The sequence below is a fragment of the Typha angustifolia genome, chromosome 2, assembly GCF_048772165.1.
Source record: "Typha angustifolia cultivar Huaian chromosome 2, ASM4877216v1, whole genome shotgun sequence".
NCBI classification, from domain to species: Eukaryota; Viridiplantae; Streptophyta; class Magnoliopsida; order Poales; family Typhaceae; genus Typha; species Typha angustifolia.
The window spans coordinates 9,049,531-9,064,738 of record NC_133240.1 but is presented as its reverse complement, the minus strand read 5'-3'; the positions used below and the strand labels follow the sequence as shown (position 1 = coordinate 9,064,738).

The window sequence follows — 15,208 nt, the reverse complement described above, 5'->3', positions numbered from 1 at the left end:
ATTCTTGGAATCATCAAACTATATATATATATATATATATATGTAAAACAAAAATGAAAACTTAATAGTGTTCCAGTTTAACTAATGTTGTTGGGATTTAAACTTAAAAACACTTATAAAAGTAATATTAGCTCTAAAATACGTGGTGATGAATTATTCCCGAGAATATAATAACTTGCAAGATAATTCCACTTTGTAATCCCATTAGCAATGATGGACCAAAGCCCATATTAACTGGAAACAAGGGCTAGTTTGGTTTAGACGTGCACATTGTGTTTATGCGCAATGAATATAAAAGACCTTGTTTGCAAACAACATGAATTTTAGTCTATAATTGCTAATATGATTATAAAGCGGAGTCAATTTGCAAATCATTAAAATAAGCTTTAAAAACACTCTCTAATGAGATTCTTTTCAAGATATCATATCAATCAATTTATGATGATAGATATTTACTAGTTAGTCTTCAATAATATAATGCTCTGATAGTTAGGCGCATATTATATGATTTGACTATATGATGTACACGATATTAATCAATTTGTTAGGAGAGAGGGCGACTCGTATTCTTAGAATCCGAAGCGAAAGGTGCCCTCGGGGGTGGAATTTTTCATTGCTTTTGTGTTTGGTGATCTGCAACGAGAACAATGAGAATGATTGGATCTCAAAAAACTGGAGCAAGAATCGATCTGGCACTTTAAGGTGGGCCCAGGACCAGTTGTAATCCTCGTCCGGTTTGATGCTTGTTTGGCTGCATGAAGACGAGGAAGGTGCCGGTGCCGGTGCCGGTGCCGGTGCCGCTGCCGCTGCCGGTGCGTGCGTTTGGTGATCTGTCACATTGATACATTACCCATGTACGCTTGTCCCCCCAGCAACCCATCACTAGTAGACGATATTTTTAGGAAGAGCACTCAAAATCTAGAAGCCAAAGGGAATTTTGGAACACGATGTGGCACACCCTTTGGGATTACTTGGAGGTGGTGGATTCTTTGGAGTGTGATGGGTCAGGTAGTGGAGCCAACCACCTTTTATGTCATCTTTTAGTATAAGCATTTTGACCAGCATAGAGTAGATATCGTTGAATAGCAATGTTCAAACAAAGATTCTATCCTAAGATTTGATATCAGGAGCTGACATTGTGAATGGGTGGTTAGGTCCTTCTGAATTGGGCCAGGCTTGAGACGGGCCTAGCCTTTGCCAGAACAATTTTTTCAGTGATTCAATACTTTATTTACATGGATGATAGAACATCAAAATTTGTGGAGATTTCAATAGCAAAGAGCATAAAGAAGATATAAAGCTATCAATAAGATTTACCTGTCAGTGTTATCTCCAAAGGAGATTGATTACATGCGAATTAAGTTTATAGCTTCTCAGGCCTAACACAATAAGCTTTAAATATAGCAGGGAAGCATGCCCTATGGCGACGGCTTGTTCTCATAACACAAGTCTTGAGTCAAGAGACACGATTGTCTGTCCTAGAATGAGTAAAGAAAAAAAGAGAAGAGGCTAATGGATTCTAAGAAGAGAAGAGGCTTGCTGAAAAACTGAAACCTTCAAAAGAAACAAGATTTCTTAACTGCGATAGTTTTTCGGATTTATATCTTTCCTTGAAAAGTCTTTTATCTTTCTCGTGCCGGTAGAACTGCCAATCTGGTGTTGTAACATGATGACATTTCCTGTGTTTTCAAATGGCGAAAGAGAAAAAAGAAAATCAAATATCGCTATCTTTCTTGCCGAATATGGCTTGTTGTATTTCTTTCTTCCAAAATCTTTGCATAGTTAATCTTCGTACAGCTGCAGCTGCATCTATGATGTGTGCTCCTTAGTCAAGAATTTTCTCTCCAGTCGAAAAGATATTCCATACCAATGTGCCTATGATGTACAGGGCAACAGCAACCTTAAAGACATCATCCCATGAGCCTGTCAAGTTAAAATTTTGAGAAATAAACAAAATATAGTCATTATAAAACAGAAAAATATGTAATGGAAACCATGGTAAATTGACAAGAAAACAATAATATGCAGTTTGTGCAATGTTCTTGCCTCTTTGCAAAATGTAGCCAGTGACAGCAGTGCCAAAGACTCCTGCAAGCACCCCGGCAGTGTTTGATAGTCCTAGTAGCACTCCCTGTGATTTCAGTAGAAAAAAATAATCACAGAAGATCCAGGATCAAGGATAGATAATCTCACTTTTCTAAAGATACTATTAAATAACTTCATTACAGCCATGACAATGACTGAAAAACTTAAAACTTCATTACAAAGAACTGAACATCAAACAGAACATACCGCATATCTTGGTCCTATATCTTGGTGATTGGAATATAGACCAGACTGTGAAAATGCATCACTACCCTGAAAAGAAAGCAAAATGAAAGGTTATTTGCCTTATGAACCAAAAAGAAACAGAACTTGCACAAAAAAAAGAAGGAATATTTAATTCTACATGCTATTTTAGAGAACTTATACCAACAATAAAAAAATTAGAAGGGATAAATGCATTTAATGAAGCAAGCCAGCCAAGGAGAATGAGGTAAAAGAGAAGTTGCCACAATTTATTTCAGAAACAAGATATATGAACCTTCAAGAAGGGCTTAGGGAAAGAGGAATAAATATTCCATGGAAAGCGAAAGCATCCAAGATGGAGTAATGAAGTGTAAATGCATTACAACAAGTAACAAGTTAAAGGTACCCAACTTATGGTGAAGACCAATAAAAAAAATAAGGATGTATATTAAGCATATCAAACCTGACTGCATGCCATACATAGTACCGCCAAAGCTGGAGTGCGGACATGGCTCAGCTGTGTCAGAAAGAAGGCTGGTCCAAGAAAACCAATTGATTGCATTATCTGTGGCAAGGCAACACAAGTGAGTCAGGAGGGGAGAGATTTAAGATACAAAACTCAATGAATACCAGATATCGAGAATTAACAGATTACTATGAAGAACTGGAACTCTAGCCACTTCATGTCCCAAAAGTGAAGAGTGCAACTAAAAGAAATATATTCACGGCTCATTTCAAACTAAATTGGTGCCAACCGCTATTACTATTATCCGCAAGAAAATAAACAATAACTTAGATCAAAATACTTACTTTCCGAACTGTTGTTATGGAAAGCCCTTTTCCAACTAGGGTATCTGCAATCCACCCTCCAATGTTTGCAAATACAGCCATGGTTAACCATGGTAAGACACAAAAAAGTCCAGATTCCGTGAGATTAAACTTCAAAACCTGCTTATAACAAACTAGATCTGAGATTCATGGTAGTCATTGTTCATCATACAGACAGATGTATCAGCAGTGTCAAGACAAAGAAAATGGTGTTCTCTGAATACCTTCTCAAGGAGTTATTACTATAAAAGACAGGAACAAGTAAAAAGTGCTTTCTACCAACAGTAAAAGTTTCAATATAGTATGTTTGATTAGATTTTATTATTCTCCTCAGAGTTAGTAAGCATACTCAACCAACATGGATAAAATAACATATTAAACTTCTTAAGTTTGTTAATATCGATCTACTCACTTGAGATTGTAGTCGTATTAATCTATCAAATTATTAATTGTATTGGTAAGAATTTGCAGCCTTTGTAGGATGCAAGACAGCATAAGGGTGCGGTGCAGTTGCTGATTATGAATATAATTTTGTGTTGTTGGGTTACAGATTATGCTATATGCCAACATAACATAACAATACCAAGTTGACATAGCATAAAAATACACAGTTAAGAAAACCATAGCTAACATAACATGACAGTCCCCATAAAGCCTTTTCCCATTTGTCAGGTCTACAGAATGGGAAGTTATCTCCATCAAAAGAAAAACTCGAGTTCCAAACAACTTTAATGCGAACAAAGTAATAAAGTCAAAACTTGTAAAATGCATATAAAATCAATTAAAGAACAAAGAAAAATGAAAATCACTTCTATTTGAATCTGAAGATAGGATGTCATTGGCTTGCACCACATCGCATATTAAAAATCAATATTACACAAAACAAGGAAAGAAAACAAACATCTGACAGCCTTTGGAAACAAATAGATTAGCAAAATATTACTAATTTGCACCTCATCAAGATGTTACTTTCTAATATCAGCACAATAAGGACAATAACTTTACTAAAAAATTTATACAGCTAAAGCTTGAATCGTTAATCACACCTGGTTGTAGTATGTTGGCATCCATGTTAGAAGGATAAAAGTGCCCCAGTTATGGCAAAAATGAGATATTATGAGGGCCCAGACTGGAGCTTTTGATAGAATTAGTCTCCATGGTATGGAGGATACAGGTTCTTTCGACACACTTCCCCCTAGGATGAGCTTTTTTTCTTCTGCAGTAAGCTCTGGATCATCTTTTGGAGAGCTGTGTGCCTGATGAGAAACAAAAGAAGAAAATAAAGTGAAAAAGAAATTAAAAAGACATGATGTGAAGCAAGGGAGAAGGGGAGAAAAGAGCTAGACTGCAAAAACCTACCAGATCATCTAATCAAGTGAAGAAACTAGTTTACTATTTGTGAGAAGTCATGATATAAAATCTTTAAAGAACCATGTTGACATATCTTAATGATCCACTAAGGAACTTTTTGTCGCAAGCAAACCACACAGATCCAAATGCATAAGAAACAGAGGAAAAAAGCCACAGTAATAGAGTCAAAAAATGGGCTTACTTTGATTTGCCACAACGCAAACCAGATACTTCCAAGGGACCCAAAGGCATAAAAAACAGATGGCCAGCCAAATTTGTGTATCAAGAATGGGGAGAAGGCCAATCCTGTGACAGAACCAAGGTACATGCCACTGTACACTAATGCAAGGGATCTGCTTCTCTCTGATACCGGAATCCATTTTGAGAGTATATTATTCATAGCAGGCATAGCAACACCCTGCAAGAAAAAATCAAACCATTCTTCAAATATCTATAGGTATCCAAAAAAATGAGGTGGGGAGAGAGGCCAGAAAACATTGTACTTCAATAAAAGCATAGCATGTTATGGTGGATGGGAAACTACTTATTAAGATAGACTTGATAAGATTAACAATTTTAACAATTTAAGAGCAAAAGGAGAACATAGCGAATGGAACGGACAAGAGAAGAAACCAACCTCACCAATCCCCATAAAAGCACGCATAACAAGTAAAAAAGGAAGCCCAAGTTTAGCAGCCATAGGTGTGAGAATTGTTGCAACTGACCACCATACAACTCCAAATCCCAGTACTACCTTGCCACCAATCTTGTCTGCCCAAATGCCTCCAACAATCTGCACATAAGTGTCATGATGATCAACACACTTAAAAGTATGTCCATAAGAAGTACATCATGCTTAAATTAAGAAGTATGTCCATAAGCAAGCAGATTTTTATCTAGTTATTTATGAACAAGAATACATACTCACTTCAAGTCATTTTTAATCCAATAATCGAGATCAAGCTATCATTTTAAATAAAGACTGTAGAAAATGTGTTTAAAGGCCTGTAACCTGTAATACACATTAGAAATATCAAATGAATGATTATGCTCTCTTTGTTGGCAAGGATAAATCTTCTCAAGACAAAAATTATTGACACCAAGAAAGTCCAGAACAACTTATACAAAAATAGCATGCTGATAATTTCGTCAAGACTAAAATAAATATCTGCATTGAAAAGAAGAAAAGTGCAATGCAATAAGTTCCCCCCCTTATCATGTCTCTCTGCATATAACATCTAGCAACACTGCATTTAACAAGAAGAATCTATAAAAGATTAAATGTCTTGGAATGTCAGAGTGCCTCTATGAGATCAAGAACATTTATGTGCACATGTTTGTGTGGTATAGATGCTGCTGAAGGATGAAGACTGACCTGAGTAAGAAGGTATCCCCAGAAGAAAGATGACTGAATTAAGCCAACGGTAGCTGGATTCCAATTAAATTCTGCTGACATTGGAAGGATGGCAATGCTCATATTTACCTGGTTCACATCCAATCAGCTTTTGAGAACACAGGTCGTATTTTTAACCAAATTCAATGGATGGGCGAAACATGAAAAGGATGAATATGCTAGAAGGAAATGGGTGTAGATAAGTAAAGTTTAACTCACACGATCCATATTGCAGAGGAGAAAAGAAAAAAAGCATAACACCACAATTAACCAGCGCTTAGGAAACCGCTCCCACCAAGGAGATGTTTCCTTCACATCCCCTCCAACTATATATACTTCATTCTGCTCTTCTGAAGAACTGAGTGGACCAAGAATTGCTTCACTGGACACATCTGAGGAATTCAATGAATCAAATTGTGATCCTGTTATTTCATACTGCTCCGGTGTGAAGTCAACACGGGTTCTAGTCACCAACCGGGTCTCTGATTGATCTTGCAGGTTGTCTGATTTACGAAAATTTTCCAACTTTCTCGTTTGCAGCCAACCATTATTTACTGGATCTGAGGAAATAAAGCATACCGTTCTTGAGGGAAATCTTCTCTTGAGATTGATATTATGCAAGTTTCCCATATAAAATTTCCCTAAAGAATTTGATAAAGGGTCTGCCATTTCCCTTTGCAATGTGAGCCTCTTTGTTGCAATTATCCGGTCTAAAGCACAACTAATATGAACTGCAGAAAAGGAACTCCTAGTTACATAGGAAATTCCCCTTCTAGCAGACAAGATGCGCATCATGCCCGAACCAGACTTCTCTCCAGGAGCAGAGGGATATGTTTTTCCTTCATATGCGGTGGTGCGCTTCAATCGATATTCTTTTCCTGCATAGATAACTTTAACACTATTAATTTGGATAGATATAAATCAAATCAGTTCGGAGTCACTCTTTTTCAGCTTGAGTTGTTGGAAAATCCCCAGGATGCAAATTATGTCATCAATCATATCAAATTTTAATAGGAAAGATGAGATGATTCAGGACAGCAAATAGTATATTATCCGACAAGTGAGACAAATGAATGATTCAGATGCACTATGCAGCACTACTTTCACGTCGTTATGGTTTAATTGTTTAAGCACAACGTTAGATATTTTCTTTCTAGAGCAAGGTTTAAACTTCAATTCAACTTGTTGAACCTTCAATGTAAGCAATGGTTCATTTGACTCTGAAGGGACTTGTCTGAATGCGTTTAAAAATGTTCATCAAGTCAACTTATTGACTTAAAACTCAGCTTAAAATAGTGTGAAAAAAGTCTACTTTTCCAATCAAGCGCACAACGTGGATAGCATGAACTCAACACTAAACATCACAGGTACTGTAATAAAAAAATTATTCTCTTAACAAATTCAAGCGAAGCAATCGTCAAGCAGCATCCACCAGCATCATGCATTGCCAAAATTCCCCTAAGTATCCAACTAAAAATTGCACAAAATTCGGAAAAAAAACAAAAAAATTGGTTATCAAAGTACCTGATACGAGAGGCGAGCCGAAGCTCCTACTCGAGAGCACAGCCCCCATCGCCATTAGAAAGGACCCGGTCGAAGCCCCGATCTGAGGAATAGAAGACGGAACCCCAATGGAGGAGCGGAATAAACCCTAGATGGGATAAATCGTAGAATTTTATCTCGGAGAAGTCGTCATGTGGTGTCGTCTTCTCCGGTGCGGAAGAGGCGAAGAGAGGATAAATGGAAGTATTTCTCGAGCACACATGGACTATCTGGCCTCCAAAAGCGGGAAGTGGAACGAAAAAAGTATTAAAAAAATAGGAAAAGAAAAGAAAAGGGAGAAAAAACGACGATGTTACGCTCCGATGTGTAACCACCTGTTAATAACCGTCCGACGAACGGCTGCCGTCGCGCCACGTCTCCGTTTGCTTGGGTTCACCTCGGAGATGACGATCTTAATCTGTGAGCCGTTGGATTAGAGTGGGAGGGTCTGAGATCAGTGACGTAACAGCCACTCGTTGTAGTGGATCAGCGAGGCAATCGTAGCCGTTGATCAGTAATCAGCTGAGTAATTCCTAGAGTAGCGACCGATCCCAGAGTCCATGCCCAAAAAAATCATAGGTTCGATCTAACTCTAAATAATATTATAAAAAAATTATTTAGTAGTTTAATGATTTAGCTTAACAGCTTGATTCGGTTGATAAATTAACAATACAGTTAGCTTAGAGAATAGTTCAACAGTGCGATGGCCTAAAGCAGATTTCGACGGCGTTTAGTTCGGAACAATTATTTCAACGACGCACATGACTTGAAGTATAGACTAGACAGCTTACTATATTAATTAAAAGCTTGATAAAACTTAAGTACATCTATATTTAAAAAGAATTGACTCTTTATCAAACTTATATCTAATCTTCGAACTCATAAATTATTAAAAAAAAATTTAGAGTAGCATGGAATACTTTCGATTCAACAACTTAATTTTGAGGATAACTGCGCCTAAAATGAATTAACCGTTGGTCATTTTATATATAGACCTCCCTCATTATTATATTTATAAAATTTAACCTCCATAGCTATAAAAATCTCTAAAATATTCTTCTATTAGTTATCGTTATGTTATTTTTTTTTCATTTAAAATAGGATACGAGTGTCATATAACTAATGTTAGTGAAATTATTTCACTCCTATTTAACTATTTTTAGAGAAATAGCAACTTAATAGTTTTCTAATTAAATCAGTGTCGGTAGAATATAAACCTACGTACACTCATTAGCCTTAGCCGTTTAAATATTATCACATTAAAAATAAATAAATAGTCGGAGAGTGAGAATTTTTATAATTAGAGGTTCAAAAATAATTTTAATATATATAATGAGCAATATTAACATCAGCATCTTAATCAGAAAATTACAACAAGTGTAAGATACTATCTGAAATTATCGCTAAATTTGAGTTAAGAAGGTAAGCTCATGTCAGATTGTAATTTAAAATTTGTAATACATCGTTGATTAATTTGAATTTAAAACTATCGGATTTAGAAAATATTTAAATTAGAGTTGGTAGGGGCCGCGCGTGCGCGTACCCCCTCGACCACAAATTATGACGTCCACTCTCCCACTTGGGGAGATGGTAAGCCAGCGCTCCTCCCAAGTGCAATGGAGGCCGCTGCCCTAAGCCATGAGCCTTCTTGATCGCCCATTGACCCCGTCCAGGTAAGTATGGAGAAACGTTACCCCATCCCTCCCTCTTATAGATGTCGCACGTCCTCCCTCCTTTTGAACCAGCCGATATGGGACTAAATTGCGGTCTCGCTCTTCTAATCATCTCAGAGCTCCGTTTGATGCACGCCACGTGGCACGATCATAGTTTAAAGTTATTCTTATATATTTCACTCTGCATTACTTGTAACATGGCATTATTAAACAGAACAACATAGTTTTAAACAGTAGAGAATAGAGATAGCATCAGACTCACTTCAATGCAACTGTTGAATTAAAAGATAAGCTTTTAGGAACCATTACAAGATCTGTAACAGTAGGATTTAATGTTGGGGCTTAGTTTTCTTCGGCAAACAAAGACACAATAGAAAGTGCCAGAGTAGGCATTCTTACATCTTCACAAGCTTGAATGTCTTAGGTAACTAATTTAATGCTGAAGTCCCACAGCTTCTTTGCAAGATCGGCATCCTTAGCTTTGGCGCTGGTCTCAGCTATATTGCTGTCGGAAAAGTACTTGCCTGCAACTCCTTTGACTTGAGGATGCAATGCGACGTAGCATGTGGTTGCTGCACCCTGTAAATTTAAGAAAAAAATGATGATCATTAGTCATGTTAGGTGAGAGAAGAAGGGAAAAAAAGGTGCAGGATGGCAGTTAACATCCACAAAACCATCTAAACTCATTACAAAACAACTTAAAGTATTATCTTGTGTCTTACCTGTTACCGCATAATGGTTTTCCATCTTTCTCAAATTCTATCGAGTAGATATCTTTTTCTAAAAGAACTTCCGTGAGGGAAAGTCAAGTCAGGGTAGAAGAAATAAGAGTGTCTTTGGGTGGTCAGTGGATGGAATTTAAAGGGACTTCTCTTTCGATATGATGATCTCTTAGAAGAAGTTAAGTTGAATAGAATTTTGTCTCAGAAATCAGAAAATATGCTTGCTACCTCTTCTCTTGTAAGTCTTGCATATAGATAAAGAGATTTGCAACTGAGGTCTTATTTACACTAGTTCTATAATGATTGAGCAACACATTCAGTGTAAAGCAGCATTATTAAGACATTGCTTTATAAGAAGCTTCCCTCGTGGCATTCTTAATCTAATTTACCTGCTGAGCATTCTTCAGGATAAGTTTCCCAAAGGTGCGAGAAAGAACTGCATAAAAACATAGATACGACTAGTCAGCAGGAATTTTATCTTCGGCACGACAAGATAAATGCAAGAGAACATTGATATAAAGATACAAAACTTGACTTAAAAGTTACAAACAGTTAAGTAGATTAAAATGCATAAAAGACATATATTCAAAGAGCTGAAATTTTTGCAGCTGCATCACAACAGCAAACATATAGGTTTGAGGATTTGGAAAGCAAAGCATTTGAAAACACTTATGCAATCAGTGTTTAGATCACACTATCATATTTCCATGGAATTGACTGAAACACTGGATAGAATGACATGGCTTAGTATGTTGGTTTGAGTTATTTACAATCTATAAAACCGTGGTAGCGCAGAAGATTTGTAATGACTGATCCTGGATGCAGAGAATTTGCAGTAATTTGCAACCCTTCTTCCTGCATTAAGCAAACAAGCAGAATGTCATATCCCTATAGGTACACAAGCTAATTTACCGATCCACCTAGAGGGAAAAAAAAAGTTACCGAAAAATCAATTGAAGATACAAAAGCATCAATTCTAGAAACGTATAACTATTCAGGTTAAAGAAAATCAAGTGATTTCATACATGGAGATGCATTCCATTTTCCCTGAAGGAAGTATCACAGTATGTCTTTGCATGGAACCTATGACATCTTCCGACCATTTAAATTAAACTATCAAAGTGCAGAAATATACTCTTAAACAGCGTTGACACATGCATCATTTAGCCATTTATGCAGTCTACCAACCATTATCTTTTGACTGCCCCACTAGATGCTAACTGATTGGCCAAAGAAAGGTAACACATTAATAGAAAAATATGCTAAAATATAACTTCTTCATGTCTTTAACCTGATGGGGCTCTGCAACATGATGATATGATTCAATTCCTCATAATGTAGCAAAAATATTGGGCTTACTATATATATATATATATATATTATATTCACTTAGTTGTGTCAGAATTTCTTGATAGCGACCATGCTTGGGGAAGTTGTTGGAGAAACTTCACATAAAGGTGTCCTACTGAGCATATTGAAAAGTTCTTCACTCTTCAGAAATGACCACTAAGAAGTTTGTATGTTCATTGACTGATTATATACTAACAAATAAGGTAATAGAAAGCTATCTCATATCTTTAGTTTCTGTTAGAAAAAAAAAATAGACAGATCTAAACTTTTAGGAAACTGGACCTGCTAGGCTTGTCAATAAATACAGAATACAGGAATTAATAAGAATCCAAATATAAAAATATTTTTAATCAATTAGGTATCAGATAGAGAATCAGAATCCAAATATAAAAATATTCTTAATCAATTAGGTATCAGATAGAGAATCAGTCTCTCCAGAGAAAAGTAGATGCATAAATGCTGGTCAGTGACATAACTGGATGAACTCCTAACACAGTGCATACCTTAAAGCGTCTGGAAAGCTCATTAGCATGCAAAATGTTTGAAAGTTTTGATTGCCCATATGCACCAATACTATTGTACCTGTAGATTAAAAAATCAGTCAAAAACTAATAACAGTAAATAAGTCAATTGTCTGAGCTACTATATCACCTGGATAAATTGAAAAGGAAGAATCACACAAACACACACACATACATTAAAAGCAATTCTAAAAAAGAAGTATACTTTTCGCATACCCTGACTCTTCATTTATCTTATCAAAACGAACTCCTTCCTTATATGCAAACTTATGTCCCTCTGATGAAACATTAACAATTCTTCCTTCTATTTTTGATTCACGGGATGTATTCTTCATGTTCTCCAAAAGAAGATCTGTTAAAAGAAAATGACCTGCAAAATCATTGCAGTCAAATCAGCTACCTTCAAATTTTGCATTAGGAAGAGTTCAACTAAAGAAATCTACAACCTAAGTAAATGGAACTTGGAGTGATGGAATGTTAGCAACGTCACAGTAGATATTGGAGAAGACCTATATTAGGTGAAATTCTGAAGTTCAAACACATAAAGACTGGAAACATCACTTAAAAAAGATCCAGCAGTGGCGGAAAATGAAAAAGGGTGGCAGCAGAAAACAAACAGCAAAATAATATGTAGAGATAGAAGAATTTCATAAACTTGAATACTTGATTGAACCAACAAGTATCAACTATAACCAATGAATAAGCATGCAGATGGCATACAGATACAAGAAATAGGCACAGCTCCAAAATAATGCTTATACGTCCTAATTAATACTTCATGGTTCCTATTGTACAAATTGATATCCAAAATTGAAGTGAAACACATTCAGTGGTTCCGATCAAGCTCAAAATCTAAACAATCATCAAACCAGCTGGGATTTCAGCAGATTGATGCTGATCCAAGTCATCCTAAAGCTTGTATTGCAAAAAGTTTTTTTATTTTTTTTGCTTAATGAGGCAGGGACAGCATGATAATAAAAGCACCCAAAAACAGTGTTACAACAGCTCACAAAAAAAAATCTTAGAAATTTATTATGAAAACAATTTAAATGATGAGAAGAATTTGGTTCATACCTACATGGTTTGTTGCAAATTGCAGCTCAATACCATCATGCGAAAGCAAAAAGGGAGTTGCCATAACTCCTGCATTATTGCTGTTAAAAAATAAAAGAAGGCCCACGATCACATTACTCTTTGAATTAGTGCAAGATACCACGATGGTTCTATCAATATAAACATTCACCTAAATATTGTTTCCCATTGAATCACATTATACAGTTTTCTTACATGAGGATATTCAATGGAAGGTCTCGTGATTTGAAGTCCGAAGCAAACTTCCTCACCGATGCCATGGAGGTGAGATCCAACTCCATGACATCAATTTTGGCATTGGGTACCTCCTTTAAAATTGCTTCTTTCGCACTGGCACCAGAAGAAAGGTTCCTAACTGCCATGATCACATGAACACCACGCAATGCAAGAACACGAGCTGTTTCAGCACCAATTCCACTGGATGCTCCTGAAAACCATGACACGGTAAGCTACATAAAATTAATTCACCCAAAGTAGTTATTTGCATATTTCAAACTCGTTAGGATTGAGCAAAGTTATATAACCACTATATATATATAAAAAAAAAAAGCCCTCCGGGATAATAACCATGGCCCAATTTAGAATTCCTCTCAAAATCTTACTTTGGTTTAGTATGCTCTTCTCTTGATCCTGGAAGCTTTTAGAAATAGAAGATTAGGTTTTCGATCATAGGCACTCGTCATACTTCTAATCTCAGCTTAAGTCTATTCAACAGAATCCAAATTATTAACAAAGAGAAAGAGGAATCTTTTCAACGAAGTATCCATTCCAGTCCAAAACTCTAGGGAAAAAAAAATTCAAGTAAAATCCTCCTGCAATAAATCACAATCATAGAACTCAAATCTTATCCCGAGAAAAGAGGGCAGAATGGATAAGTACTGATCCAAAGAGGTCGATACCTGTGACGATGGCGGTGAGACCGGCGCCATCAATTCCTTCCGTGACTTCCTCCGCCGTCGAGTACCATGAGAACCCCGACGGCCCTTTCCTACCAAAAGGCCACATCTCTCTTCTCTCCTCTCTCCTCTCCTCTGTTACAATCTTATTCGAGTCGGAAGAATAAGTAGAGATATCGGAGTTGGGCAGAGTTATCCGTCCAAAATAATGGAATAAGAGAGCGATATCCTACTAGACGTCGGTGATGTGAGGATAAAAGTAATGCTTACTGACACTATGCCTACCCATTTATGGGACGACCACTTCACTAGCCTGGGTGGCATCTAAATGAGCCGGCTCGAGCTCGGCTCGGCTCGATTAAGCCGGTTGGATCGAGTTCAGCTTAATAAGCCTCAAGATAATAATATATATATGAGTAATATAAAACTTTATATAAAAAGTCTTCTCTAAAATAGAGATTTCTATTAGTTTATATATATATTTTATAATTGACTTGACTCAGGATTAAATTAGTCTTGACTTAGGAGCTTGAATTTAAGCTTGAAATTACTTTAAATTTAAATTTGAATGAAGGTCGGCAAAATCAAAGTCGGCTAGATGACATCCCTAATGACATCTGAATCATAGCCCATGCCTCCATGGGGATGGGATGGAGTTATGGACCCATTGGTGGCTAATCTGCACTTATTGGTCCATTATTTATTTATATTCATATATAGGGAAAATTATTTATTATTATTATTATTCATCATCACAAGTCTGCATACTATAGGAACAGGATCCATTATATATATTAATGATTCTTTTTTCCATCACAACCATATATAATGTTTTAATAAAAAATTTACTCCATATTAAACTCATGACAACTTTATATATATGGATTAATTTTTTTTTTCTATTTAAAACCACCTTTAAATTTTTAATATTTTTGCCCTCTAAGATGGAACAAGTGTAAAACCAAAAAGAAAAGACATTTTAATAATTTTGATGTTAAATTAGCTATTACTAAGTTAATTAATAATTACATCAAAACTACATGCAAATGGGGTGTGTGTGTGTCATAAATGCGAGTCCATAAAAGATTTTATAAGGAGTATGGACTATGGATTCATATTATAAATATGTGAACAGAGTATGGACTATGGATTCATATCACAATCTCGAACTTTTATTAATGGAATGGAAACTATTTAAACGTCATGTTGGTCACGTAAAGGTGGACTAATCTGGACGACAAAAGCCATTATCATTATGGCATCATGAAGATGACCGGTAATTATGTGGCAAGCCCGCAACTAATAGGCCATGCTTAATTATTAGACTTGCCCTAAATTATAACTATTTTATAGTTTATTTAATAATTCTGTACCCAGAGCTCTTACTTTCTCTTATAAATTGTTGACCTTATTTTCACTTACTGATATTAATTAAATTACTAAAATCACTCACCTCTCTGTCCTCTATTATCTTCATATTTTCTTATATCACTTTCATAGCGAAGTAGGAGAGAATTTTTAGCTGTTATAGCTCACGTTAATATAGGGTGTT

General features: G+C 36.0%; 2 protein-coding genes and 1 non-coding gene across 4 annotated transcripts; all 3 read right to left on the bottom strand.

Annotated features, from left to right (window-relative positions):
* Nucleotides 1–1,284: 1,284 nt before the first annotated feature.
* Nucleotides 1,285–7,523, bottom strand: LOC140769185 (probable anion transporter 4, chloroplastic). 2 transcript variants are annotated; one of them, XM_073109810.1, is made up of 11 exons: nucleotides 7,385–7,523; nucleotides 6,080–6,738; nucleotides 5,843–5,950; nucleotides 5,105–5,260; nucleotides 4,670–4,885; nucleotides 4,164–4,373; nucleotides 3,100–3,237; nucleotides 2,753–2,854; nucleotides 2,293–2,358; nucleotides 2,047–2,131; nucleotides 1,285–1,923 (listed from the first exon to the last, which is right to left on the bottom strand). In XM_073109810.1, exons 1-11 carry the CDS (start codon nucleotides 7,437–7,439, stop codon nucleotides 1,826–1,828), a joined length of 1,893 nt encoding a protein of 630 aa, XP_072965911.1. In that variant the 5' UTR covers nucleotides 7,440–7,523; the 3' UTR covers nucleotides 1,285–1,825. The 2 variants fall into 2 exon arrangements, with proteins under 2 accessions (XP_072965911.1, XP_072965903.1); XM_073109802.1 differs by having other exon boundaries at nucleotides 6,080–6,750; nucleotides 7,385–7,504.
* On the bottom strand, nucleotides 7,384–13,910 carry LOC140769198 (short-chain dehydrogenase TIC 32, chloroplastic-like). The gene is made up of 9 exons (XM_073109821.1): nucleotides 13,660–13,910; nucleotides 12,956–13,187; nucleotides 12,743–12,822; nucleotides 11,885–12,038; nucleotides 11,651–11,729; nucleotides 10,568–10,652; nucleotides 10,187–10,233; nucleotides 7,738–9,654; nucleotides 7,384–7,632 (listed from the first exon to the last, which is right to left on the bottom strand). Exons 1-8 carry the CDS (start codon nucleotides 13,763–13,765, stop codon nucleotides 9,496–9,498), a joined length of 942 nt encoding a protein of 313 aa, XP_072965922.1. The 5' UTR covers nucleotides 13,766–13,910; the 3' UTR covers nucleotides 7,384–7,632; nucleotides 7,738–9,495.
* On the bottom strand, nucleotides 8,924–9,083 carry LOC140777784 (U1 spliceosomal RNA). Its single transcript, XR_012107091.1, has one exon. It is a non-coding gene; the product is annotated as a U1 spliceosomal RNA (small nuclear RNA).
* Nucleotides 13,911–15,208: the final 1,298 nt, after the last annotated feature.